Raw genomic sequence first — 27,021 nt, forward strand, 5'->3', positions numbered from 1 at the left:
TACATGTAAAGTCTAAAGACAAAAAGTTTTTGATACAAGAGTCTTTACTATAAAAGCGCAGAATTTGTCTGGTGTATACCTTGTTTAACGTAGTGGTGTTGTTTTATATGTATCAAAAGGTTTTCAAAAAGCACTGTTTCTTTGAATCGGACTAGATTTAATATGTTTGTAGCTCGGTAAAATACTAGATACAGTGTAGCACAGAAAAATGAGAAGTTTAAAATTTAGATTTTTACTAATTCAAGGATTAACATGTCTGAATCTTGTGCAGTCTGGAATTATAACAGATATGTATGGGAATGTTGCCTATGGAAATGGGACAATTTCATGGGCAGATATACCTTCAGGTTTTTCATATAAGACGGTTAACAATTATGATCCAGGAGGCCTGGAAGGACTTTACAAAATGGCACGAGGTTTTATAAATATGATTCAACCAGATCCATTTCCCTATGGTAAGAGTCTTCTAAATCTACATCTACACCAGCAGCACATTTTATATCTACGTCAAATAAAAACTGTTCCGAAATGTAAAAAGACTTTAGTATTATTTCTTTAATACAATTAAGGGAAGTATAACAAAATCGAAATATTTAAATATTGATATTTCAAAAAGCGAATTTTATAAATAAAATAAAAATAAAAAATCAGAACATACGTTGATTGTCAAAGTGCATTTTAAATATTTTTCATTAATAAATTGACAATATATATGAATTGTTTTTATAAATTCATATAAGAAAATGGTATAAAAGTTTTTTTTTAAACATTTTTTTTGTAAAATTTTCAATACTAAATACTTTAACATATATTTATAAAAAAAAAGCCTTTAATTCTAAGATTGACAAAACATATTTCTAACTGACATGTATATTATAAATATTTTCGGACGTAATTCTAATTGTTAGGTTAATTTATTTTTGCTTTAAGAAGTAGTTTTTTTGGTCAAATATTTATCGATGAGAAGGACTTACAAAACAGATGAAAACATAACAAATGGAGAATCAAAACTTTTAAGTCGTAAAGAGACCGAAAACAATTAGACTAAAATATTTTAAGCGACAAAAAGACAAACACTTCAAACAAAACTAAAGACTGAATAACACGAACCCTACAAAAACCGGGGATGATGTGTTAAGTAAAAATAAAAATAAAAAACGATACGAAGACTAAAATTTTGAAATGTCAACCGTGCGTTTTGCTACAAAGTACAGATCATTGATGCCGGAAAAAATTGAACGGTCAAATAAGGTGGAAAGTTAAAGAGATTTTTGGACCAATAAATTCGAATGATTTTGGATAGTAAAGATTGGGTAAACAATTTCGAGAGTAGAATATCCTTAGTATTGCGAACAATTCAAAAATGTGTAAACAGATAGTTTATAGAAAGTTCTACTCCACTTGTGGAGAAAACGTTTTATTAGTTATAAATTTTACTAAATTGGGCAGATATACGTGTGTCTTCAATTTTATTTTCATATTCATGTTATCATTTAGAATGTTGTTCTCTTTGACATATTTGAAAAATTTACTATTACAAGATCTTACAATATTTTAATTAAGTTGAACCAAGCTACAACAATTAAGGCTATTCTAGTACTGAAATAATTTATATATATTTTTTTTTAGATATAGTGAAAGATGTATTAAGAAGTAGATTCGACATAACAACGCAGTATCAAGAGGTTCGTATCATAAAACAACATTTTAAAAAGTTATTTGAGGAAACTTATTGAAGGAAAACTAGAGATGCGTTCCTTGAACAGGCAAAGTTCAGCTTATATCAATGTGGCTATTCTTTATAAAGCTCCTACTGTTTCTACGATTTTTCGTTCTTTACTTTCAATTTATTGTTCTTAATGAATGTTTATCTAGAGAATAGCTTATGCAGCACAATACGTTATAAAGAAGTATTTTCATATAGAACTATTTGAAGGAAAGATGATCTATTCATAATATCCTGTAATATTTATTTTAAATTTTGTTTTTAATTGTATTATCTTCTTTTTTGCCTTAATTATTGTCTTTTTGAAATTAAAGCGATTATCAATTTAATTATTCCGTCTTAGTCACATGTAGTGTCAAACACTCTTTATAGTTCATCAGCTAGTCTCCTCAAGAAACCATTATAATCTCTATATCGATCTATTAAACGCATTTCATATATACATATTACTCGATTTATTTCACTTCACTGGGCGGAGTTTAACCGGTTCGCTCATAATAAACCAGTCCATCTATAGATAGGTGTTTTAGGATAAACTCATCAATGAGGTGTCCAGTCATTGTTTTGTAAATTCCTTTGGTGACACTGATAGGTGATTAGAAATCAGTAATAATTATAACGGCAATCATCCTTATCACACACATCTTCAAATAGACTGTCCTTATGCAAATTAAAACGTAAGCTCCACCCGATCAGTTGAATTAACATTGGTAATACCTTAATAATTTCAGGTTATAAATGCCAGTATGGGTTTCGGAATCTGCTTTGGTATCGGACTGTTGTTTATTATTATTTTCCCAATATGTGGATGTTGTTTTTGTTGTTGTCGATGTTGTGGCAATTGTCGGCCTGATATGAAAGAGGTAACATAATTTTCTAAGACACTGTTCAAATGTTATAGTAGAAATGTATACACGCAAGCTTTTAACACAATGCAGTAATATATAGTAATAGTAATAGTTGCGGAAAACATTTGACATTTGGAAAAATTTCTCACCTACCTGCAAGTTCCAGACAGGGAAATTTTATGCTTAATGTCGATAACGTAAACAAGAAGAAAGAAGGGCATGACTGTGTACTCACAAATATTAAACTTCAAGAATACTTTATTTATTTTCTATAAAATTAATACCAGTATCATACTGATATGAAAGAGGTAACATAATTTTCTAAGACACTGTTCAATGTTATAGTAGAAATGTATACACGCAAGCTTTTAACACAATGCAGTAATATATAGTAATAGTAATAGTTGCGGAAAACATTTGACATTTGGAAAAATTTCTCACCTACCTGCAAGTTCCAGACAGGGAAATTTTATGCTTAATGTCGATAACGTAAACAAGAAGAAAGAAGAGCATGACTGTGTACTCACAAATATTAAACTACAAGAATACTTTTTTCTGTAAAATTAATACCAGTATCATACTTTGTTTTTTCCAGATGAATAAAGCCAATGTTAAATGCAAAACCACGGGACTTTCCTCATCACTTATGGTTATGTCTGTATTAATCGCGTAAGTGAACTATTTTTTAGAGAAACTATTGCATTTAATTGTTCAGACTGAGTGCTGCTATGAAGAAACCGTCTAAAACATTGAGAATTATATTGATCGTATAACAAGGAAAAATCATAACACATTTCCTGTTAACAAAAAGTTTATAAATTACAAAGACAATTAGCAGTGCAAAATGAATTTTGAAAGTTTAAATAAACTGGTGATTGACAACAGCACATAAGGTGTTAGATTAGCCTAATATGCGCGGTTCATCGTATTTGTGCCAAAGTCATATTCTTTATTTGAATAAAAATTAAGTATTCCGATGTTGCATTGATATTAATAATCGTTTCAGATCTTCAGTCGTATGTGTGTTGATAACTAATGATAAGTTCACTGATGCACTCAATTATGCTGACTCAGCTATAGCAAACAATTTGGACGACATAGACACATATATTAACAATACTGTTACGGTAAATATTAATATATACAACATAATTTTATATATACTTTTATAGTACTAGAAGATTTTATTAAACCGACATTTCTTTTTTTAAATTAAGCAATTTATTGAGAAAAACAAATGAAATAAACTTTGTATGAACATTTTTTTTTATATTTGCATAAAATAAATTAACTAATGCCTTTTAAACTGTCAAGGTGAATTTTTCTCTTCAAAAAAAAAGTTGACAAGGTGCCAGTCATTTAAAGATCAAGTCATGTTTCCTTCAATTTGTGTCAATCAGATAAAGCCTTTGGAAAATCTAAATGGTGGCATTAAAAATTTTTGTGTGAGCCAAAAATTTAAAAAATAAGTTTTTCATTCATGTTGTTAAAATTCTCTTCTGAAAATAAAACGAAAAAAAAAACGAAAAGCTGAAAATTAATAATTTCCGATACCATCCATGTCAAGCTTTTTAAAAAACACTTCGAGTAGGTCCAAGAAGGGCTAAAATTTGCCCAAGGATTTGTTCTTTATTAAGGACAAAACGATATAAATTTCACATACATTTAGTAGTGATATTACTATTTATACAGAATAATTACCACATTTCTTGAAGGTTTGAAGTTGTAGCCTTTTTATTATGCATTATTTGAAATGAACATGTAAATTAGATAAGTTTGACCCTTGGAAAATGAAAGAAAGTGAAAATTAATTTCAGTTAAATATTACAGTAAATTCGTTTCGACATGGTCATAAGAACATAGAAACATATCAAAAATAATGATTTTAGGAATTTAACTACGTTGCTGTAGGAATGTACCAAATAGTGAATGATGCATTAACAGCGGATATAGACGGTATGTTAAATAAGGTGAATAATGGAATTAATTGTTTTTTAAATGTAGAAAACTTTCTAGTGTAATTTGAATTAAAATTGACGTTTTCTTCACAGCTCCTTCGAGTTATAAACATGATACAATTGACATCTGTAATTTGTATAAAAACACAATAACAGCTGAGGCTCTGATAAGTGGTTTGTTTAAAATTTATACTAGTTCGTTATTAATCAAATCATATTTACGTAAGTGTCTCTTTTTTCGTGTGTATAATGATATATATATATTGTCATTATTTATTAAAGTGAGGAGATTTTTGCTTGTGAGAGAGCTGTCTACATATTCCATGTAGGTCTCTGGTGGCGACATGTTTTATATGCAATTGTACAATATCTCTTTATCTTTATTTCTAAATTGAACTTTTGGAAATTTCTACCGACACCATCATGTCAAAACATCAGCATTTAAAAACAGTTTCAATTTTCGTTTGGAGATGACCTTTTAATTAAAGCATTTTTTACATGCCGCGCTCTTATTTATTTCAAGCTTTTCTTTTAACAATCTTTACGTTTTCTCAAACTACTCGATATTAAAGGAGCATGTCAAAACAATTAAAAAGTACTACTATGAATGATTTATCTTCAAAACATAGTTTGATTTTATAGGAATGGGACAAATAATGGCCGATGATCTAATGACTAGTCTGAACATAACTCCAGTTTTAGATGCTGTACTAGAACTTGATAACTGTAAGTTATACTGTAATAATCAATCCTTTATTCAAATAGATTTTTAATAATGGATATAAGATGATAACTTAAATAAGTACCAGTTGTCTTTGTGTGGGCTAAAAAATCTAAATCAATTCAGTTAGGATCAATTCCTCGTGAGTTCATACCATAATACACATTTGAAAACAAGTACTCAACATAATTTTCAAAAATGTTATAAGAGTCCGATAAACATACTCAATTTGTTCGCAAATTCATAATTCTTACAATTAAACTGTAGCAAAACATACACAAAACAATTAAAATCAACATCATTTAACTCTTGTAATTATCGATACATTTTCTACACAACAAGTTCTAAACTATTTGCTTAATAGACAAGAAAGCTAGGATACGGGGTTCCTGGACTCAAAATCAGCGCATGCACAGCAAAAAAAAAAAAAAAAAAAAAAAACACTCAAAGGAAAGGAACTGCGGAATTACAGCTTTTAGATTGTTATTGTTCGAATTAATATTTAATTCAACTTATTTCTGATTTTCATTTGGTTATTTTTTTCCTTGGTTTAGATCCACCAATGGTACAATTTCCTAGTATAGGCACCTAAAGTTCTTTAATGTTTAAAATACTTTCTCTTATTCCTTTTTTTTTTTGGTTTGACAAAAACGTTATGATCTTAAAAAACACGTGTTTGAAGCATAATGTAATAAAAAATAAGTACTAACGTCAACAGTATACTAGAGATAAGACACGGGAAATATTTTAAAGAATAAATTCATTCTTTGAACGATATATTTTATACCATTGTCATTGGAAAATAATGAGCCAACATTGTATGATTTACAGCACTTCAGGCAATAAAGACATCGTTAGACTTTGCTGTTGGTAACATCACAGAGCTAGAGACTGCAGCCAACACACTGACGTCTGATATGAATACACTATCACAACAAATTCAATCAACGCAATCAGGATGTCAGGCTAAATGTACTGCCGACTGTAGTGCATTCGATGCATCTGTACTGGTTGTATCAATTGATTTTTCTGGTGTAAGTTGTTATATATGTCCACTTAGAAATATATAGATTTGATTACTAGAGAGTTATTAAGGATTTTCTTATCCCAGGCATAGATTACCGTAGCCGTATTTGCAAAACCTGTTTGAATTTTGGGTCCTCAATGCTTTTTAACTTTATACTTGTTTGGCTTTCTAACAATTTTAATCTGAGCGTCACTGATGAGTTTTATGAAGATGAAACGCGCGCCTGGCGCATCAAGTTACGAGACTGATACCTCTGCTTCTAATTGTAAGGCTTACTTGAAAGTACTTTTATATAAAGGGGATCACAATTAAATATTGCATACGTTTTGAGTAAAAATTAGTACTGTATTATTGATTATTCTTATTTATTTATAACCGATGATGCCTGGCGACGATGATTAAATTACACAATCCATATTTTGAGTAATCATTTGCAGTTGTTCATGGAATTTACAGAACAGTTTACATTTGAAAAGATGATAACTACATTAGAAAATATATGTTTTTCTGTGGTTTTTAACAACAATCCTTGAAGAAAAAGATTCATTGACATTGTCGTTTCTTTTGTAATCTTGTAGCTTCCAGACTTATCAGGTACTCAGAAGTCTATTGACGATGTGGCAAATGAAAATCTGACAGACTTAGTCAATTCAGTAAGTACATAGTTTTAAAATACTCTGAATATGGAACTAATATTCATCCAAAAAGGCAAACCATTTAATTGGTTTCGTAAAATGTAAAGACATGTTCAATCCTGCTTTCTGAGAAGTGTTTCAAAGTCTTTTATTTGTTCATCTATTTTTCTTTTGGACACAGTGTTGACCTCTTTCTTTTGACTATTGTGATTTGTTTTTCTTGTATGAGCGGTTGCAATTTAAATCACCTGCATTGAATGTCATTTGATAAGTTGTAAGTCTTATTTATCCTTAGGTTCAATACCAGTTTGATACTATGGACAGTACAATTGATTCTTCAACTGTCTCCGCAAGAGATTGTAAGTAGTAGTATATAGCATTAAAATCATATGTTACATCAAAAGATGTGAAATGATTATAGAAATTTTCATTTATTTATTATTAATAAAATATCAACACTTTATGAACATTTAAAGAATAAATGTAAAAAATAAAATACTAATCAAATATACCAGGGTTATGATTTGGTTCACCATACGAGTATTTATTCTACATAAGACTAATCGTTATATATGCACACCCAGCGTTGGTGTTTATGCAATTTGATACACAGACAAATCTCTGCCTCTTGTATCAACTATGCAATGTGACGAAACAAAATGGTGTGTGCCTTAAATTAAGAATGTAATTAACGCGGATACTACAGCCCCTTCCCGTGATCGACTATCCCATAGAAATTAATGTTGCCTTCATTGAGCTGCAAAATACAAGGATTTAATTATTTGGAATAAGCATGTTATTAATTATTTCATTTATATTTTTTGACATTAGTTGAAAATGTTCCTATATCAATTTTTTATTCTTCTATGACTCTAAAAAAATTTGATGCAAGATGCCAGAAGACATAATACGGAAAAAATACTCAATAACACACAAAAATAACTAAGCTCAGTCTCATCATTCTGTTTCAGCTATTAAGAGTACGTTAGATACCTTTAAATCTACGCTTAACACTATGGTTGACGATTTTCAGAATCAAATTCAAGGAGTAAGTATGAAAGTATATGCATCTTAATTTTTCCACTAACTATTAAATATCTGAAAGTATTTTAATGGATTGATGATTTTGCTGAGGTAAATTTTATATGAAATACTAGAATTTAAAGATTTTGGATTGGATCGTGTTGCTCAATCTTAGGTTAAAGATTTTACCGCTAATTACTGACATAACGTCCATATAAAGTCAAGTTATATCAATATGAGGTCCTTCCTTTTGGACAGTAGTGCACACATTATAGAATCGAGATTGAAACTTGTATGATACTGTTAATAGCAGAAAACAGTAGAATATTCGACTTAGGTTACTTTTTTCTTAAGTAGCATGCCCCTTCCTTATTTCGTAATTGTATAAGAAAACATAATTTGTATAAAATATTAAGATATCCTTATATAAGAAAAGACAAATGGTCTTGTCAGCACTATATATACAATGAAAATGCCAAAAACAACACACACGAACAATTGCCTTGGTAAAATACATAATCAATGTGCGACATACTGAATAAAAAACATAGAAAAGATGAATATGTGTTTTACATTTTAGGCAGTTGACACATCAACTTTGAAATCAGATGTATCTAATATGATTACACTGGCTAAAAACTATGACAAGTATAGGTAAGAGTGTTTTAATCAAATGCAATAATTGTAGAATTGACATGAACCAATTTTGTCTGCAGTAGCATTCGGACTTTTTGTGATATAACTTTCGTAATTGTATGATGAGCAAACATGCAGATCAGGTGATGTTTACCCCGTGACCTACTAGATTTATGCGCCTGCCTGTGTTGTCATCTCCGAGTTGGTTTCTTAACATCTAGACATATAATATCTAAACTGAAATCAGAATAGCACACTTATATGCTGTGAAAAAGTTGGTGACAATGAAAAAGTACAATATATCTGAGGTAATCTCTGATACAGTCCTTGGTTTTTAAATATATTGAATATGGAAACACAATTAATGTAATCGCCGATATGAATTAGATCCCTATTTGAAAATGTCATACACAACATTTCCAATTTAAAAACTAAGAGGCAACTATGCAGATTGACGATAATCAAATATCGAAAATCTATGAAAAGTTTCAAATCAAAGTGAATGAGATAAACATTTTTAAAATTTCCTGAATTTGAAGCTCTTTAAATAAATCTTCATCAGAAATACTCAAATCGTATCATTTGAATGAAATTGATGTATAGTTACGACGAAAAGTTCAATACTACATGTGTATATAACCGAAATGGACAATAGAATAACCAAAGGCGTCTATGATCAACTTTTCCTAATAGAGTTGGAACTTTAGTCACTAAGCATTTCTTAACCTATTAAATATAAAATAAAAACTTCTTTCTTTTTAAATCATGTCAGTACCAAACACTGTCTACGGAGCTGATAATACTCTTGCAATGTGTCTTAAAGATCCGTTAAAACGTCATGACATGGAATGTAATAGACACAATCGCTTAAACAATTTAGACGAATATCATGATATTCATAAACTCGCATAAGATTCGCGTGTTATTGGTTTAAATTAAACTTTACCTTGAATATTGTATCAAATGAATAAAAAACAGAAGTAGATAATGTTACAACAATTGCTGTTTTTACTTTACAGACAACTATTTAGCTACCCTCTTCTCTCTTTATACGCTCTAGTACCAGTGTTAATCATTTGTGGATTAATAATTGGTTATTATTTTCAAAAGCCAGACGTTAAACCAACAGAGAGACCGTGTTGTTCTTGCTGTGGCGGCAATCTTATCATGGCGTAAGATATTTAAAATAAGGATCCATAAGACAATAACAATCAAAACCAAGGAGTAAACAAAGACTCACAAAACCAGAGGAGATTTACATCAACAGTTATAAATAATAATTAAGAAACAACACGAACTCCACTAAAAACTGGGAGTGAAATCAGGTGCTCCAGAAGGGTAAGCATTTCATGCACCGTATACGGCACCCGTCGTGTTATTTCTTTGTTCAGTTCGGTAATGATGGAAGGTTATTATGACTGAGGAAGAATATCAGATATGATTTCTGACACACTTTTGTCATAATGGCAAATCAGCTCAAGATGGCGACCGTAAAATTTCTTGAGTGATGACCTTAATTTGATTGATTCATAGCCCTGTCTTAGCAACTTTTGAGAAAGCAGTATTCCTCGTTCAACAAAATCAACATACTTTGAGCTAGCTCTAGAGTAACGTATCAATTGAGACACATATACTCCATATGCTGGTGCCGCTGGGATGTTGCTACACAGAAATGGAAATTGACTATAGGAAAATTAAAATCATCGCGTTTGTCATAAATTTTGGTATTCAACCTACCATCAGTAGTCATTTCGAGAAAAAGGTCTAAATATGAAGCAGATTTATCTGTGTCGGTAGTATCTTTAATTTCAAGTTCACTTCGATATATTAAATGTAAGTAATCACTGAATCTATTATTATTAAGAGATAGTACATCATCAATATACCGAAAAGTGAAATTAAAAGACTGGGCTAATTTCTTTTCTCCTTTCTGTACAAGCCCTTGGATAAATTCTGCTTCATAGGAATATTAAGTCAAATCTGTAAGTAGAGGAGCCCAATTGGTACCCATTGGGATTCCAATAGTCTGTTGGAAGACCAAACCTCCAAATTCAACAAATATGTTGTCAATTAAAAAGTCCAGCATGGCAGTGATATCCTCGTCGGTATATTTTTTCCTTGACTCTGTATGATTTTTCACAGTGTTCGGTTTTTCTGCTCAGGTGCTTTAACTTTTTTTACTCAAATATTTTTTTTTTTTTTTAAAGTTTTAAACCTTTTCTCTCGCGCGAAACTTTTGAAGGTGAAAATACCATACCACGAGTAAAAACTCTATATTTAATTCAGATTTCACTTTTATACTGTATTTATGTGGATACACCTTATTTTATTATGGATTGTAGTATATGGGCAAAACGTTTTGATTAATTAAAACAAGGATATCTGGTATCGTATGTTTGCCAATGAAACAACCATCCGCAAGAGATAAACATGACGTAGATATGACTGTGGCAAATCGGCCTTACTACCTTTTACCCCCAAACATTTCATTTTATTTTATGACAGTTAACTTGTCTTTTTGTCCGTATAGAATATAAGTTCTAACGTTACATTCATCAAAGCTTTGAGTACACACATGTGAAAAAAGTGAATATATTGATATTATAGCTGATCGTCAACGTCATGGAGATTGTTTCGGTTGTTCAAGTATTATGGCTATCGCTTTTGGTAATATTTATCATCAAGGGCAATTCCGTGGTAAAACCACAATGATTGCAAATTTAGGAATTATTTCGTAAATAAGAAGATTTGATATGATTGCCGACGAGACAACTCTGCACAACATCATATAGAGTTTAACAATTATAGATTATCTTACGGCCTTAAAAAATCATACCCTATGGTCAACTATACAAGGCCACAAAAAAGACAAATGAAACGCTTCAAACGAAAACACTTACGGCCTTATTAACGCACAAAGATAAAATATGATATGAAAAGAAAGCATTTTTTTTTAATGTTTTTCTTTTCTTTTTGCGATATGATAATGAGTCATTAATTTCGTTTAGTGCAATTGTAATCATGTTTATGATCGGATCTCTACTAATGCTGTTAACCAGCTTGTCGTTTATTACTGGTGGACCTATGGAGAAAATGTGTCAGTCATTCGAAGATTTGACGGTATTTCGTGATGTAAGTATGTTTTAAATTTGCAGTGATGATTTTCAAAAAGTAATTCAAGCATTCCAAATATAAAACAATTATACATTAAAGAGATAGCATCCAAACAATCCAAACAATCCCAGTATTGAGCTAAGGAAGAAATGCACACTTAATGTCTAGGTTTGAAGTTTGAAGATTTCACAAACTCGATCGTGAGTTATTGATTGACCGTTGTGAAATAACTGTGTCAAAGATGATCATTGATAACCATTGATAAGCACAATCCGTTCATCATTTCCTCGAATGTGACATCGCCGAATGTGAGCTATTCGATGGACGCCTAACGTGGAAACAAATTGCTCATCCATCTGTATCATCCCGTTATTTTGGGAGCGCATTCTAATTTTAGTGTATAAGGAGATAGCTGCTGATGGATTTATAACATTTGTACGATTTATTTTTTTAAACAAAAATATACCTAAAAAAATATCTAATATTAAAGTTTTCACTTCTGTGCTTGACAATAACTTCGAAAAGTAGATGTTTTTGTGTTCTGTTAAATTGTTCCTTTTAAAATTGTTAAACGATGATGACTGATGTACCCATATTTTGACTATTATATTTATTGTGTCTGTTTATTTAACGCATCAATGTAAAAATATCGGAAATTGATGAGACTGTCATTACAAAAGTGAGAGGGTTAGCGCTATAGAACCAGGTTTAATCCACCATTTTCTACATTTGAAAATGCCTGTACCAAGTCAGGAATATGACAGTTCTTGTCCATTCGTTTTTGATGCGTTTTGTTATTTGATTTTGCCATGTGATTATGGACTTTCCCAATTGATCTTCCTCTAAGTTCAGTATTTTTGTGATTTTACTTTTTCCACACAAAGTCATGTCAAACTGAACGGGTAGATATACGAGGAGTTACGAATATGAAGGGAAGTAATAGTTGTTATTTGCCGAAATTTTACCTGCGTTAACCGTTTAATGTGATGCGCATACAAGCGCGCAAATGAAGTGATTTTATGGATATCAAGCACAATCTCTCCCGTTAGGGGTTTAGTATTATACCATCATAAAATGTATGAGAAGAACATAACCCGTGTCATGCCAACAACTGGTTTTAGAATAAATGTGTTTAAATCCTATCCAAATACCCTATAAGGAATCAATATTAAAGCCAAAATATGCAATATTTAATGACCTAAAAACAGTATCGTAACTATATCCTTCTTAATAAGTCTGTTTAAAGGTTTTGTTAGCTGTAGAGGTTTTTAATATCCATTTTTAAGATATTTGAAATTGTTTGTATACTACTTACAAAATTTCTAACATTTGTATATAAATGCGTTAGTTACTTATGTTAATGAAATACCGTTTTGCATTGCTATTGCGTTGCTTTTGTAAAGTTTTAATTTTTATTTTTAGAAATAAACATTTTTCAATAAAACATGAGAATGAAATAATATAAGTTCAGAAACGGGCAATGTCTTATCCATTCGTTTTTTTGATGCGTTTTATTTGATTTTGCCATGTGATTATAGACTTTCCGAATTGATTTTCCTCTAAATTCAGTATTTTTGTAATTTTACTCTTTACAACGCAAAATAAAAGAAACAAGCAACAACAGTTTAAATCAAAACAAATTAGGAAAGCATGACTAAACGAAAGCACCTACAAACGTCATTATTGAACACGCAGTAGGTAAACCTGTACTTTGTCATCGTCAATTTGTACATGTATGATACATCACAGTACAGTTTAAACTCTTAACCACAACCATTCATGATATTGACATTTTATTTCAGTTTGTGGATGACAATGGGATTCCTGATTTTAACTTTGGTGATCTTATTCTAAATGACCCGAACACGACAATAAGCATCTATAACCTGATGATGTAGGTTTTGTGAGGTTATTATAACAACGAAAGTTAAGATTTATTTTACCTGCTAGTTCAGTGATTTGCAAAATTAATGCAACTCTATATAACCAATGTTTAAATTTCATAATTCGAATATGAAGACAAACTAAAATCACAAAAAACAAAACACCGATGAAATTGGTTGAACTCAAAAAGCCAGACCAGGTCTGTAAACATATGATATCAGCCTGAATGTTACAGTCTATTTTTGGTAATATCTATTTGACGTGGCTCGGTACTCAATCATTCCGTCGTTTTGGTTGTGCTAGTATGGTTAATGTGTTGTAGTCTTGTCATTTATTTTGTGCTTTGTCTTTATGCCTTTTTGTTTTTTCTTTGTTGATATATTTGTTTGTTTATATAGACATGCTTAAGATCACAATATTGATTACTGTACCCCTATATTGACATTTTTACCTATAACGTTGGTTTGTTTCGTTCACTTATCGTTGTCAATAGTATCATGATAATGGAATTTTATGCGACGGTCATACAAGTTAAAGGTTTAGTTAGCTATAAAACCAAGTTTAATCCATCATTTTCTACATAAGAAAATGCCTGTACCAAGTTAGGAATATCGCATCTGTTATCCATTCGTTTGATGTGTTTTAGCTTTTGAGTAGGCCATTTGATAAGTGACTTTTCGTTTTGAATTATCTCGGAGTTCGATATTTTTGTTATTTCAATTTTTAAATTACTGATAAGACGACTAATATGGTATCTTAGGATCTAAGACTGCGAAATAGAATCTAAAGACCTGAAGAAAATATGTCCCTTGTGAGTTAAAACATAGACAAATATACATAGTCACCACGTGTAGTCCTTTAACCAATCACATCTCTATAAATCTATAGGAGGTAAGATAATATAGTATATATATATAGCTACTGTTGCCTTTATTCATAAATATATTTCGTCATATTTTTGTCATCCTTAAAGATATAAATGTGTGTTTGATTTAATAGAGGATGCAGGACAAACAAGGCAGTGTTTACTCTCCTCCATCTTGATAGGTTGATAAAGATCGACGAATCTCTTAATTATACACAGGTAAATATGTGTTGTTGCTAATTTGTTCTATCAATGTCAATAAAAAACAAAAATCATAAAATAGATAAAAAGTTCAAATGATTAAAGATTACAAATACAATGTACGCTAAAATTTGAAAGAAAAATGCATTTTCCCTTTTCAATCTAATATGAAAGGGATGCAGTTAATCGCACTTTAGTACAACAAAATAACGATATATTTAGATAATATGAACGTGTGGGATGATTGCAAATGATTAAGCTAAAGTATCAACCAAGAAAATAAAGAACAAGGAAACAAGGAAACAAGCAACTATATGCCATCAATAATGAACAAAATCCTTTCAGTTTAGTTACCAAGTTACAAGGTTTAGGATAACAAAAAGTTTAACAATACAACAGATAAACAAACGCACACAGTAATATTAATTTCTTCACAACTTCTGAGTAAACGACAATTAATGAGCTGACAATTTAGTTTGCAAAACAATATATTGCGAATTATTTATATTTTTATTTAATATAAGCTATTCTATATTTTACAGTATCTTGGCAACATTGAATCACAAATTGCTTCTATAAGTAGTTCTATAGACATAAGTAGTTATGAAATTTTATCAAAAGACTTGGAAGATGCTCTTAACTCCTTTGCTACTTCCGGTCTTGATGGCATTGATTTTGCACAGATAAATGAAACGGTAAAAATATCTTATATGTCATTTAATTGGTATAATTCGATTTGATTTTATTCTGGGAATGCCTGCAATTTGTGCAGTAACTGCAAAGGGTAATATAGTTGTTAGTTTTCAAGCAAACTTCACTTTTAAATTCACCCAAATACTTAGCATATTAATCTATTGTAATAAAAAATCATGATATCTAATAAAATTTGTAGATTTAGCTAACAAGGTTCTTATATTTGTATAAAGTAACATTTGTTTATAGTGGAAAGTTATTTTAACGTTAAATAAGCTACAATTAAAAATTGCTTGCTGGTCCCTCTCTGTGATTACCTTTAGAGAACTTTGGTTCATTTCCCAATCAATCTATCATGAAGGGAAGATAAATGAAACGTTATTCAATCATAGTCTTTTTCAAAAATGATGAACGGTTCTTTATATTGGTATGTAATCATTTTAAACGTTTCAAATTTATGAAATTATATTCGTACATCAATGTTTTTGATACACCAATAACAAAAACTAAAATATATTGAATTGATACATTTTGTAACTATTCAAATTAATATCAGAAACCTAAACTTAATTATAAAATAATGAACCTGTTAAAGGGAGACAATACTCGCATAACTTTTTCGAATTGGCACATAATACAACGGAATGTCACTCTTGCATACAAATGGCACATCAATATATTAATTAACTGTGCAATCGCGCTCCACCTTCAATGATGATTCTAAATTATAAATATAACCAAAAGTTGTTAATCTATAGATAGTAAAGAATTTTGTAACTATTCAAATTAATATCAGAAACCTAAACTTAATTATAAAATAATGAACCTGTTAAAGGGAGACAATACTCGCATAACTTTTTCGAATTGGCACATAATACAACGGAATGTCACTCTTGCATACAAATGGCACATCAATATATTAATTAACTGTGCAATCGCGCTCCACCTTCAATGATGATTCTAAATTATAAATATAACCAAAAGTTGTTAATCTATAGATAGTAAAGACTAATGAAATATAACCCACTGTTAAAATATTGCTTTGCATTTTTTTCAGTAAAACTTCCGCAGTAAAATGCTTGAGACACTTGACTTTCATAGCTCATAATTAACGTTTTTACACAATATTTAAATAAAGTAGCTAAAGATTATTCGCTTCTCAAAGTGTAAGACGCAATAAAAATCGTATGCTTGCACCATCTTACCCAAAAACAGATTTAATTAAGTTCTGAACATTTCGACATTTCTTCGTTAAAACCGGTTTTAAACAAATCACAAGTACGTGTTAAGATCCGACTAAATACCCATATCCCGATATCGTCAGGTTAATTTGCTAAAACACTAATTAAGATATTTATCAAATTATTTATAGTAAAGATACCTTATATCAAAGTTATTTTTTTGTATATGCCGTTTTTGTACCGCTTGTCTAGTATTTTTGTTGTTACGGCTTTAATCGTAGTTATCATATGATTTTATATAAAAAAACAATATCCGTAATTGATGAAATATTTTATAATAATAAAATGTTTCCTTTTTTTTTTAGTTGAACCAGACTGTTACAACATTCAATATGACCTCAGTAATTTCGACGCTTACAACAATAGAGGGTCTGTGTTCTTCGCCTATTAAAGTAAGCAGGTTACAAGTGTTTGAGTTGCAACTCAAGTTTAAAGGTGTCAAACAGAAAATCAAATTTAACATGTTATTTAATCAAAAGCGAAAGTTGTTGTACATGCATGTACATGTGTGTATTGGATGTATATTGTTAAAACAATATGTGTTTACGTACATATTTCTTTTTCGGCAAGGCTGCTTTGGAATTGATAGATTCTTAAACATAGTCAGTCAGTGGTAACACGCATAAACAAAAAGCACTGAATTTTGGGCAATATGAGCACACTCAAATAGGATGCTGAAGATGCTTTTGAAAGGCAAGTGTATCCCGCTAGGAATTTTAGTGCTTAATTTAAAAAGAGGCTAAATTGTATATGATTTGAAATTATGGTTTTCTTCAAATTGCAGCCGTTAATAAAAAGTGCGTTATCTTTTATCTTTGCATACTATATATCTTGAAAAGTTAAGGAGCATGTAAACTTTGAATCTGAACAATTATCGAAGGTCAATTTTCCGTTGCAGAAACACTGGACGGATCATATTAACGATTCGGAAACACTGAGAGATGTAACAATACCAGCTGTTACGACAGCACAGGTATACTATTTACTGAGTAGTTAATTATCTATAATGCTTCACTTATTAATATGAACATTATATATAGTATGATTCAAAATGTGAAAGATAGCCACCAGAAGACCACAGGGTGACAATGTCATCAAGTATGAAACACTTTATGGCCTTAAACAATAAGAAAAAGCCATTACGTATAGCAAGCTATTACAGACCAAAGTAACAAAATTTGTACACCATTCGAAAGTAAACACATACCACATGCGATAGAAGGATACTGCAATCTTACCACATTTCCTTTTTTTTTAATACAAAAGCATGTAATAAAATTAAGAACGGAAATGAGGAATGTGGCAAAGAGACAACAACCCGACCATAGAGTAGACAACAACTGAAGGACACCAATGGGTCGTCAATGCAGCGTGAAACTCACACACCCGGAATGGTCCTTCAGCTGGCCCCTAAACAAATATGTATACTAGTTCAGTGATAATTGACGTCATACTAAACTCCGAATTATACTTGTATACTGAAAAAGTGAAAACATCACAGTTTTACAATACATTTCGAGTAAGACATGTTTGATCAGATGGTTTTACCATTCCATATCCATGGTTCTTAAAATTAGTATATAGAATTTATTTTGTTGGTACTTTTCATTATATTTTGCCAAGTGAAGAACCTATTGTTGAGGACAGATCTTGGGTAAACTAAGTTCAATTATTTCAATCATGAATAACATGACACTATTTAAAGATTGACATAATGTACAGTCACTTGGTTGCTTTAACTATTATATTCTCGTGGTTAACTGGCACATTGACGTTTCCTCCAACATCTCATTTTATTCATGTTCTAATTCAGAGTAATCTTCAAGCATCCATATCTGTTTTAGAAGGCTTAGTCCAGACCGGCATAACAGTAAGTTAAATGTATTAATTACATTGCGTATTGAAGATGCGGAACTAACTTTATGTTACTCTAGCTCGTTGAATATATATTTGATATTGACAAAAAAACAGAGGTGTTAGGGTATAGAAATTGACGCCAAATAAGAAGACAATTGTGTATAGAAAATAAGATTAAAAACAAAGATGTAGAAAATATCTTTGTACATTTCAAATGAAAATCACTCCTCATAAACAGACATCAGCATCGCTCATATGGATTTACATGGAACTCTAAAACCCAATCTTTTTAAAGCCAGGTGATTACTAAGTAAATAAATATATAGAAACGACAGGTCTTTAGAGCATGTTTGATAAAAATAGGGAGATAATAAGCATAGTCAACTTTAGTCAAGTTTGGATGATAGTTATTTTTCAATTTCGTAATTTCAGGATAAGATCAATGAGGTTTTGATAACAGCACGGAATGCTGATGATCAGATTCAAAACAACATGACTAGCATCATATCACAGGTAAGGAAAATATTAAAAGTATGTACACTACTGTTGACTGTACTAAACGAAATGAATATAAAACAACATACTAGATTTCTTTATACAAGTACGACGAAGGTTTTTATTATTTGATTGTAAACCGTTGGTAAAAGGACCATACTGTATGTGGGTATGTTCCAGACCATATGAGTATTTGGACCGTACGCGTACGGTCCGGACCATATACGTATACTCGTACGGTCCGACCATACGCGTACGGTCGAACCGTATGAGTATACGCGTATGGTCCAGTACGAGCTAACCATACATGTCATCATATGGGTTAAATTTAAACAAACGTTTATCACAATCTTTTTTTTTTTAGTTTTACAAATTGTTATTATTACAACTAGATGGTTTAAATGAACAAACAAACTATTGAAATTAAATAGTTTTTTAATTGTATATCTGAATCCTATATATTTTGGGACTCTCACCCAAGGTGACGCTTGCTTCCACAAGTAACGTAAATTTTTTACATTTAAATGTTTGCAGTTTATGCATTTTCCTTTGCATTTACATTTTTTGGTAAAGTTGCTAAATATTCGAAAACAGTTGTTCTCTCACAATATATTTACTTCCGATATCTTCAATTTCAGTGATCTTATTCAATTCATGTTAACTATTACTGATCGACATACTTTATACAAGAGATTAACAGATTTAAATAGCGTGAATCTGTTAAATAGTTAAAATATAAAGTTTTTATTTCAATTACAATTGCACTTTTTTATAACAATTTGAGAGTTACGTTATGTTGATTTGTTATAAGCATTTGTATTTAATAAACTTCACCAACTTCTTAATATTAGTCAGACCGTACGCGTACGGTCCGACCGTATAAGTATTTTGAAAAAGTACGCATACGGTCCAGACCGTACGCGTACGGTCCAAATACTCATACGGTCTGGAACAGGTACATTGTAATTGAATAAATAAGAACCATTAAGAAATCAGCTGTAAGGTACAGTTCATATATTCTGAGTTTTACTGTATTCCCGTCATGTAATGTTGTCATTTTAGCGGTATATTTAACATTGTCATTAAGCGCGAAGGTTTGGCTAGCCACAAAACCAGGTTCTGTGTACACAAGTTTGTCAAAAAGAAATGAATAATGTCAAAATGTTATAATGCAATATTATTTTGTAGACTGCAGACAATTTTAAAAATCAGTTGTTATCATACATTGACTCATACATCGATCAAGTACGGTATCTGGTATGTATTAGTATAAGTTGGAAATGAATTAAACTTTGTACATATGAAACTTGTATAACTTTTATGGTTCGAATAAGCTTAATATCCAGTGTCATATGATTTAATATAAAATTTGAAAATTCTAACAAAATCCATGAAAAAACATGTATGATATACATATCATGTAGTTAAAGATACCGACCGTGCAATACCCTCAGGTAATCAAAGGTCGGTAAAACCACCCTCATTATAGTTAAAAGGAAAAATAATATTTCTCCTTGTCCCCACTTATTTTTCTAGAAATTATAATTTGAAATAGTTAATCTATTTAATATTTGTTTTAAAAGTTATCAATATAATGACACACATTTAATTTTACATTTCATTTATATTTTTAAAGATATATAATGAATTAGCAGCGTGTTCACCAATATGGAACCTTTGGGATTCTTTGACAACAACTTTTTGTAAATATACAATCGATCCATTGGTAAGAATGTCAACTTAAAGCTTAAAGTTATTGTTTATATTACGATAGCAGAGGACAAAAATCTCGTATTGAAGTTATGGTTTGCAGAATCTGATAAAAAAGACTTCACACATATTCTAGAGCTAAACGATTGTTTGCCTTATTATACGTAATTATATATTATTACCTATTCTTTTTATAATCGACACTCTTCTATTTAGTTCGCTTTTACTGCTTTCTCTCTTAATCCTTTCCGTTCCACACTCTCCCTCAGACTCTCGCTCTGACTGTCAATTTCACTACTCTCTCTTTTACTCTCTTACTCTGTCTCGGTAGCATTCTGTCTAGGTCATGACTCGCCCCAACTCTGTCTCGCTATCACCATATATCTCTATGTCCCTCTCATTTTCTCACTCTCTTTCTGGCTCTTTTACCTGGTCACTTTCTCTCTCAAGAAGTCTTTCACTGTCACTCGCTCTTTCACTCACTGTGTCGCTCTCGCTCTTTCTCTCACTCGCTGATTGTCTCACTCTCTCACTGTCTCCCTTTCTCATTATCTCTCTTTCTTCCTCCCTCTCGCTCCCTAACTCCTTCTCTCACTTTCTTCCGCTTCCTCTCGTTCCCAAACTTACTATTTCGCTCGCTTGGTCCCTCCCTCCCTACTCTCTCTCTCTCTCTCTCTCTCTCTCTCTCTCTCTCTCTCTCTCTCTCTCTCTCTCTCTCTCTCTCTCTCAAAGGCAGGGAGAGAAAGCAAGAGAAAGCAAGAGCCAGAGAAAGTTTGAGGTCGAGAGAGAGAAAGAGTACATATCCTTTTCAACAGCAGTCTCAAAAGATTATGCACTATTGCTATAGTGATTTGCTAAGGCAGTATTGGTTCTACTCCGTGAGGGCTATGAATGAACATGGTCCATCGGGGAGGACACTACTGCTTACCAATATCTTGGAAAGTTGGGCATCTTCACCTTCAGTTACCTTAATTAGGTACAATCTATGGATGTTTTTAATTGACTTGTTATCTCACTAGCAATAATGTACGCAGTGGTATTTGATAATTTGATAATTTACATTTCAACTGTTTTTTTAAAGAAATCTTTATTTATTTAGTTTGCCTTCAATTTATTTAAATGTTGACCTCTCTATATTATTTTTCTCAGTTTAATCGATTTGAATATTTCGAAATTTTCGAAATGAATATATTAAAGAACGGTAACGTCAATGGTAAAGTTTAACATGATATGTTTTGGATTGAAAAATATAACACGATAACATAAGTGTCGATGGAGGAGAATCAAGACTTGGGCTAAGAAAACAAAAAAAAAACGATAATTAACACTTGCAAAAACATCAAAGACAAATATCTGGCCATGTAACCTTCAATTTAAGCAACATGAACCTGCGTTAGAAAACGGGGATGAGCTCAATGTGCTATTATCCGAATTATTGACAAAGTGATATTGGCGATAATTGTTTTTGAGAATGCAACTTTAACATAAACAACCCTTGGAATAGTAGCCCTGCAAATGCAGTAATCGTCCGTATTGAAAGTCTTCGTAGAAGGCATGATGAGTAGAACGTTGTACTTAATGACAATTAGAAAATCGAATAGTTCTAAACAAATGATGTAAAATCATTAAGAATAAAAAGGAGGTCACAAATGTCGGGAAAATGTCATAGAGATATTCAATGAATATTACAAGAAACAAAAATCACGAATAAACAAAAATAATACTCACACAAAAGAGATTTTTAGATGGTGTTTCTACACTAAGTCTTAATACTCTGTATTTATTTTGTTTATCCTGTAATCCGACAGCTATTCTAGAGTTATCAGCTATTCATTTAAAAAAATATATTTATACTTTGTGTTGTCTTGCTTCCTTCACGTGCAAACGGTAATGCTAACATTAATGTTTACGTAACACGTCATTGTGTGTATCCTCTCCACGATCCGCGTTTATCATTATTGATTTCTATAGAAAAGAAGAAAAAAAACATGGATAGAATTAAAGAAAATAAACGTACAAGAACTAGGATTAAATTTTAGGATCGTAACAACAATCCATCTTCTTTTTTCGAATTTGATATACCGAAACAGAATTATAAATTATAACCGGGTGTGTACGTACATAAGTATTACGACGGGTAGCACATGTAGACACGATATGTTTACCCTTCCAATTCACATAATATCACCCCTGTTTCTGGTGGTATTTATTAGCAGTTTTTGTTTTGTATACTGGTTGTCTTTATGTCTTTTGCCATATCAGTATCATTTCGTTTAAGTTGCGAGTTGAATAATCCACTGGTATATTTTGCCTCTCATTTATTAATTCAGTATTTAAACATATTTCAATATTAACTAGTATTCAACTATCGAGATTGATATACTGATTGAACAGCTCTGAAAAAAAAATAACAAAAATACAGAACTACAAGAAAAATTCAAAACGGAAAGTCCGTTATCAACCGCGCGAAGAAATTAAAAGCTCTGACGCATCAAACGAATGGAAAACGTCTGCTTTATTCCTGACTTGGTACACTCATTTCGCTATTCAACTTTTAAAATGGATATAGACTGACGACTTGGTAAGAATATCGATTTGCTGACTTCCGAATTTATTTATTTTTCATCATTCAATTCAATTTGATACATTGTGGCAGTATTACCGATTCACAGATAAAAGTCTTACAGTAATTGGTATCTTATCGGGCTGAAGGTATAATTTTTCCTTTACAATTTGTTGTCATACATAACTATAAATGTTTATGTTTCAGAATGGATTCTGGTTTGCACTAGGTTGGGGATTATTTTTTTGCATTCCTTTAATTATTGTTGGGATTAAACTGTCAAATTACTACAGAAGGATGAAAGATAAACCTGAGTAAGTTACTTGAACTCTCCTCTAAACTCATTAAGGTTTTATCTAAATAGATATAAGAACATGTGGTATGAGTGCCAATGAGACAATTCTCTATCGAAGTCACAATTTGTTAAAGTAAACCATTATAGGTCAACGTACGATCTTTAAAACATGCTACCTGCTTTCTAAAGAGGATTTCTGGTAGCAAAAAGACAGGAATTAAAAAGCGGTCCACAAAAAGTATACCTTTAAAACGCCCATTTCAAAATATGAATTGCAAATAATATCCATATATGTATATATACATGTAGATCATTTTTTTGATTCCTGAAAAACCAAGAGAAAATCATTGTATTAAGTACTAGTAACAAACAAACTGCAATATATATAAAAAAATACGATGAATCAATCTAAATTTCAGGAGTATTATTCATGTTACTTATATCTTTATTATTCAATGACAGTTTAATGAAGCATCGTTGGTTTTATTCGGCCTTTAGGGAGAAATTCCTTTTTTTCTTTTTTTTTCTTTTTCTATTTTGAAGTGTTGCTTTTGGATAATTTATATACATGTAAACAGGTCTTAAAGTTCTTATAACAAAAAGTAAAATCAGAAAAATAACGAACTTCGAGGAAAATTCAAAAAGGAAAGTCCCTAATCAAATGGCAAAATCAAAAACTCAAACACAACAAACGAATGGATAACAACTGTCATATTCCTGACTTGTTACATGCATTTTCTTATGCAGAAAACGATGGACTAAACCTGTTTTTAATGCTAGCTGAATCTCTCACGTGTATGACAGTTGCATCAAATTTCATTATATTGACTACGATTTTATTTTACATAGACCGAATACTCATGCTTAATGTTTTGTTCACAGACCGAGAAAGAAACATGACGATGATCCACCGCCACCTTATACAGAGAAAGTTGAACGTTATGATGATGCAGTGACCAAAAATCAAGTAGCACCCTTTCAAATAATAAGCTTCTACGAAAAAAATCATAACAAAATAATAGATAGAGATATGAACAATTGGCCAATTTTTCACCATCAGAGGTATATAATATGCTAGTAATATATTAATGCATGTATATAAATAAAAACAGAAGATATTGTACATGGGACATGTAAAAATACGCCAAAAGGGCAAAAATAACCACCATGAATTGAAAAATATGTTCTTAACTAGGCGAAAAAAGAAGAAAACTAATGCTGATTTTAGATTGTTATGCTCCTCATTTGATATTTTGCAAATAGCCGTCTTATTGAATGAATTCAATTAAACCACATCGCATTATCTTTTAGTCGATTGAAAACCGACATATTACTACATTTGATGTTCATTTTATGACACCGAATATGTCTTTTATTTAATTCTAACGTCTTTTCGTATTGGTGTTTTGTTGTTCTGTTTTTACCATTTTTTTAATTTGTAAAACACTTTGAAAATTCAAGGTTATAATAACCTTGTCGTTTATTTTGTTATGTATTGTCTGAAGCTGGGATTTTTCCTGTACAATATATATTATTATCTTGAAATAAGAGGATGTTGTTTGAGTGCCAATGAGGCAACTCTTAATCAAAGTCACGACTTTCTGTTTATACATTTGGTTGTTGTTCTTGTTTCGTTTAATTTCTGGATCGTCTTTTGTTAAAATTGTAACTAAATGTGTATTACAACATTTTGAACCTTTGCATCATTGCATTATTTTATATTTGTAATACTTAAAATAAAACTATTTTATTGCATTTTAGATCAAACAAGGTATTCCCAATGTATCCAACAATGGACTGACAAAAGAATGATTAACTGCATTAGATATGTGAAACATTGAGACTTTTTTAGTTCATGTTTTTTTTACAAAGTGTTATCTTCATCTTATGCTTCTGGTGGACTATTTAACCATCGGAAAACTAATAGCTCGGTAGTCCATGCTTCAGCACTTACATGATTAAAACATGTCTTTCTCTAAGTCTCTGTTGATCAATTTATAAATTATTTGGAAATACTATAATTCCTAAGGACAAAGTTGACCTAGGACAGATATTTCCATTTTGTTCACATACCTCCTCAAGTATACTGATTCTTGTACATCCTAGGCTTTCAATTTAGTTTGATTTTAATTATAAAATTTTGTTTTAAGCATGGGTCAATTTCTTCATGAAGCAATAGGAAATAGGGTACAATTGAAAAATTTATAAATCAGGCAACAGATCAATACCTGATCGAAGATCGCATCACCATATTGCTTGAATCTTATGAATCTACCAGTTTTTGATGGTAATGAAAAACGTTTGCGGCTTTGATTGCAGTCGTCACTTCTCTAGATCTTAATCAGCAGCTTTTTGTCTTGAGCACACCTCTCTTGATGAATGACCATGTAAGCGTGTAACGTATCTATTAAGAAAAGTAAACGCCTACTATTGCAGATGTTGTTACTGATCTATCTGAAATCACGCTTGTCATAGATCATAGATCCTAGTTTGATGTCATGTATCTGTATCAAATTAAAGATAGTTTCTGTATCATAAGTTTAGGTTCATTTGAATATATAAGATGCAAGCAATAACCGAGATATGAGTAATTGAATGCCATGACATCATAAACATATCTGAAAGTGAATTGAAAAAATTTGGCAAGATGTTTTTTTGTTTTTGTTTTTATGAAATATGCTTCATATGAATACATGTATACGAACGTGTCGATTTATAGGGGTGTATATTAAGTTCCCATACGAATACCGACTGTTTGTTGAAAAAAAATCCACCCAACTCAACCAAATTTTGGTGGGGAAAAAATCCATCATTTTCATGAAACATTTGGTACAAGTGATTTCCTATTAATGTATTTTAAAACTATTCTAAAAGTCAAATGTGGATATTTTCGTTGTCAGTTCCTACATGTATGTCACAATAAGTTCAAAATGAACATCTTTATAGTAATCTTACATATAAATCTAACACGATATACTGTATAACCCCATGTTCAAGTTTTTATGTCGTTAGATAAACTTTAATTTTAAACATACAAGGTGAAATAAGTTTGACCCTCAGATTCGTTAAAATAATAGAATTTTGTTTGATGAAAATCCTGCATAATATTTTTCTTTGACATAGGGCAAAAAGGTCCTTTATAATGGTTCATGACAAACCAATATAACCACAAAATTCCTCTGAATAAACTTGTCCTTTGTTATTATTTATATTACATTTTAGGTTGCTCACTATATCACATTATAAGTTACATGTTTTGCTTCTGACCCCTACGAATCCATAGAGGGTTATTAAAATCCATAGCGGGTGAAGTCGTAGGCCGAGTCCCCTATGAGTTTTACTCAACCTCTATGAATTTGTAGGGGGTCAGTAGTGAATTTATCGCACGCAGGACTTTTTCTGCTGCGTTTTGTAGAAAAATTAACAATGAAATTCAACACCAGCAATAGACGACGTCACCATTAACAGTAGACGTGACGTCATAATCCCCGTATGGAATTTACCAACCCCCTACGGATCCATAGGGGGT

The 27,021-nt window shown here is 31.1% G+C and overlaps 1 protein-coding gene across 1 annotated transcript; it reads left to right on the top strand.

The window, feature by feature from the left end:
- On the top strand, window positions 1-25,389 carry LOC143071011 (prominin-1-A-like). The gene is made up of 26 exons (XM_076245101.1): window positions 1-455; window positions 1,630-1,685; window positions 2,458-2,589; window positions 3,170-3,243; window positions 3,581-3,701; window positions 4,464-4,530; window positions 5,175-5,258; window positions 6,085-6,287; window positions 6,859-6,933; window positions 7,211-7,274; window positions 7,887-7,963; window positions 8,519-8,592; window positions 9,594-9,746; window positions 11,583-11,706; window positions 13,491-13,582; window positions 14,572-14,656; window positions 15,181-15,333; window positions 16,878-16,979; window positions 17,471-17,545; window positions 18,386-18,442; window positions 18,862-18,942; window positions 20,113-20,181; window positions 20,561-20,650; window positions 23,405-23,511; window positions 24,375-24,554; window positions 25,254-25,389. Exons 1-26 carry the CDS (start codon window positions 209-211, stop codon window positions 25,291-25,293), a joined length of 2,682 nt encoding a protein of 893 aa, XP_076101216.1. The 5' UTR covers window positions 1-208; the 3' UTR covers window positions 25,294-25,389.
- Window positions 25,390-27,021: the final 1,632 nt, after the last annotated feature.

Source organism: Mytilus galloprovincialis, chromosome 4, assembly GCF_965363235.1.
Source record: "Mytilus galloprovincialis chromosome 4, xbMytGall1.hap1.1, whole genome shotgun sequence".
Classification (NCBI taxonomy): Eukaryota; Metazoa; Mollusca; class Bivalvia; order Mytilida; family Mytilidae; genus Mytilus; species Mytilus galloprovincialis.

Excerpts from the sequence above, each read along its gene's own strand:
- LOC143071011 (XM_076245101.1), top strand. The coding sequence starts at position 209 with ATGAGAAGTTTAAAATTTAGATTTTTACTAATTCAAGGATTAACATGT. Across the intron at positions 7,964-8,518 it reads TTCAGAATCAAATTCAAGGA|GCAGTTGACACATCAACTTT; the intron begins GTAAGTATGAAA and ends TTTACATTTTAG. Across the intron at positions 9,747-11,582 it reads GGCGGCAATCTTATCATGGC|TGCAATTGTAATCATGTTTA; the intron begins GTAAGATATTTA and ends AATTTCGTTTAG.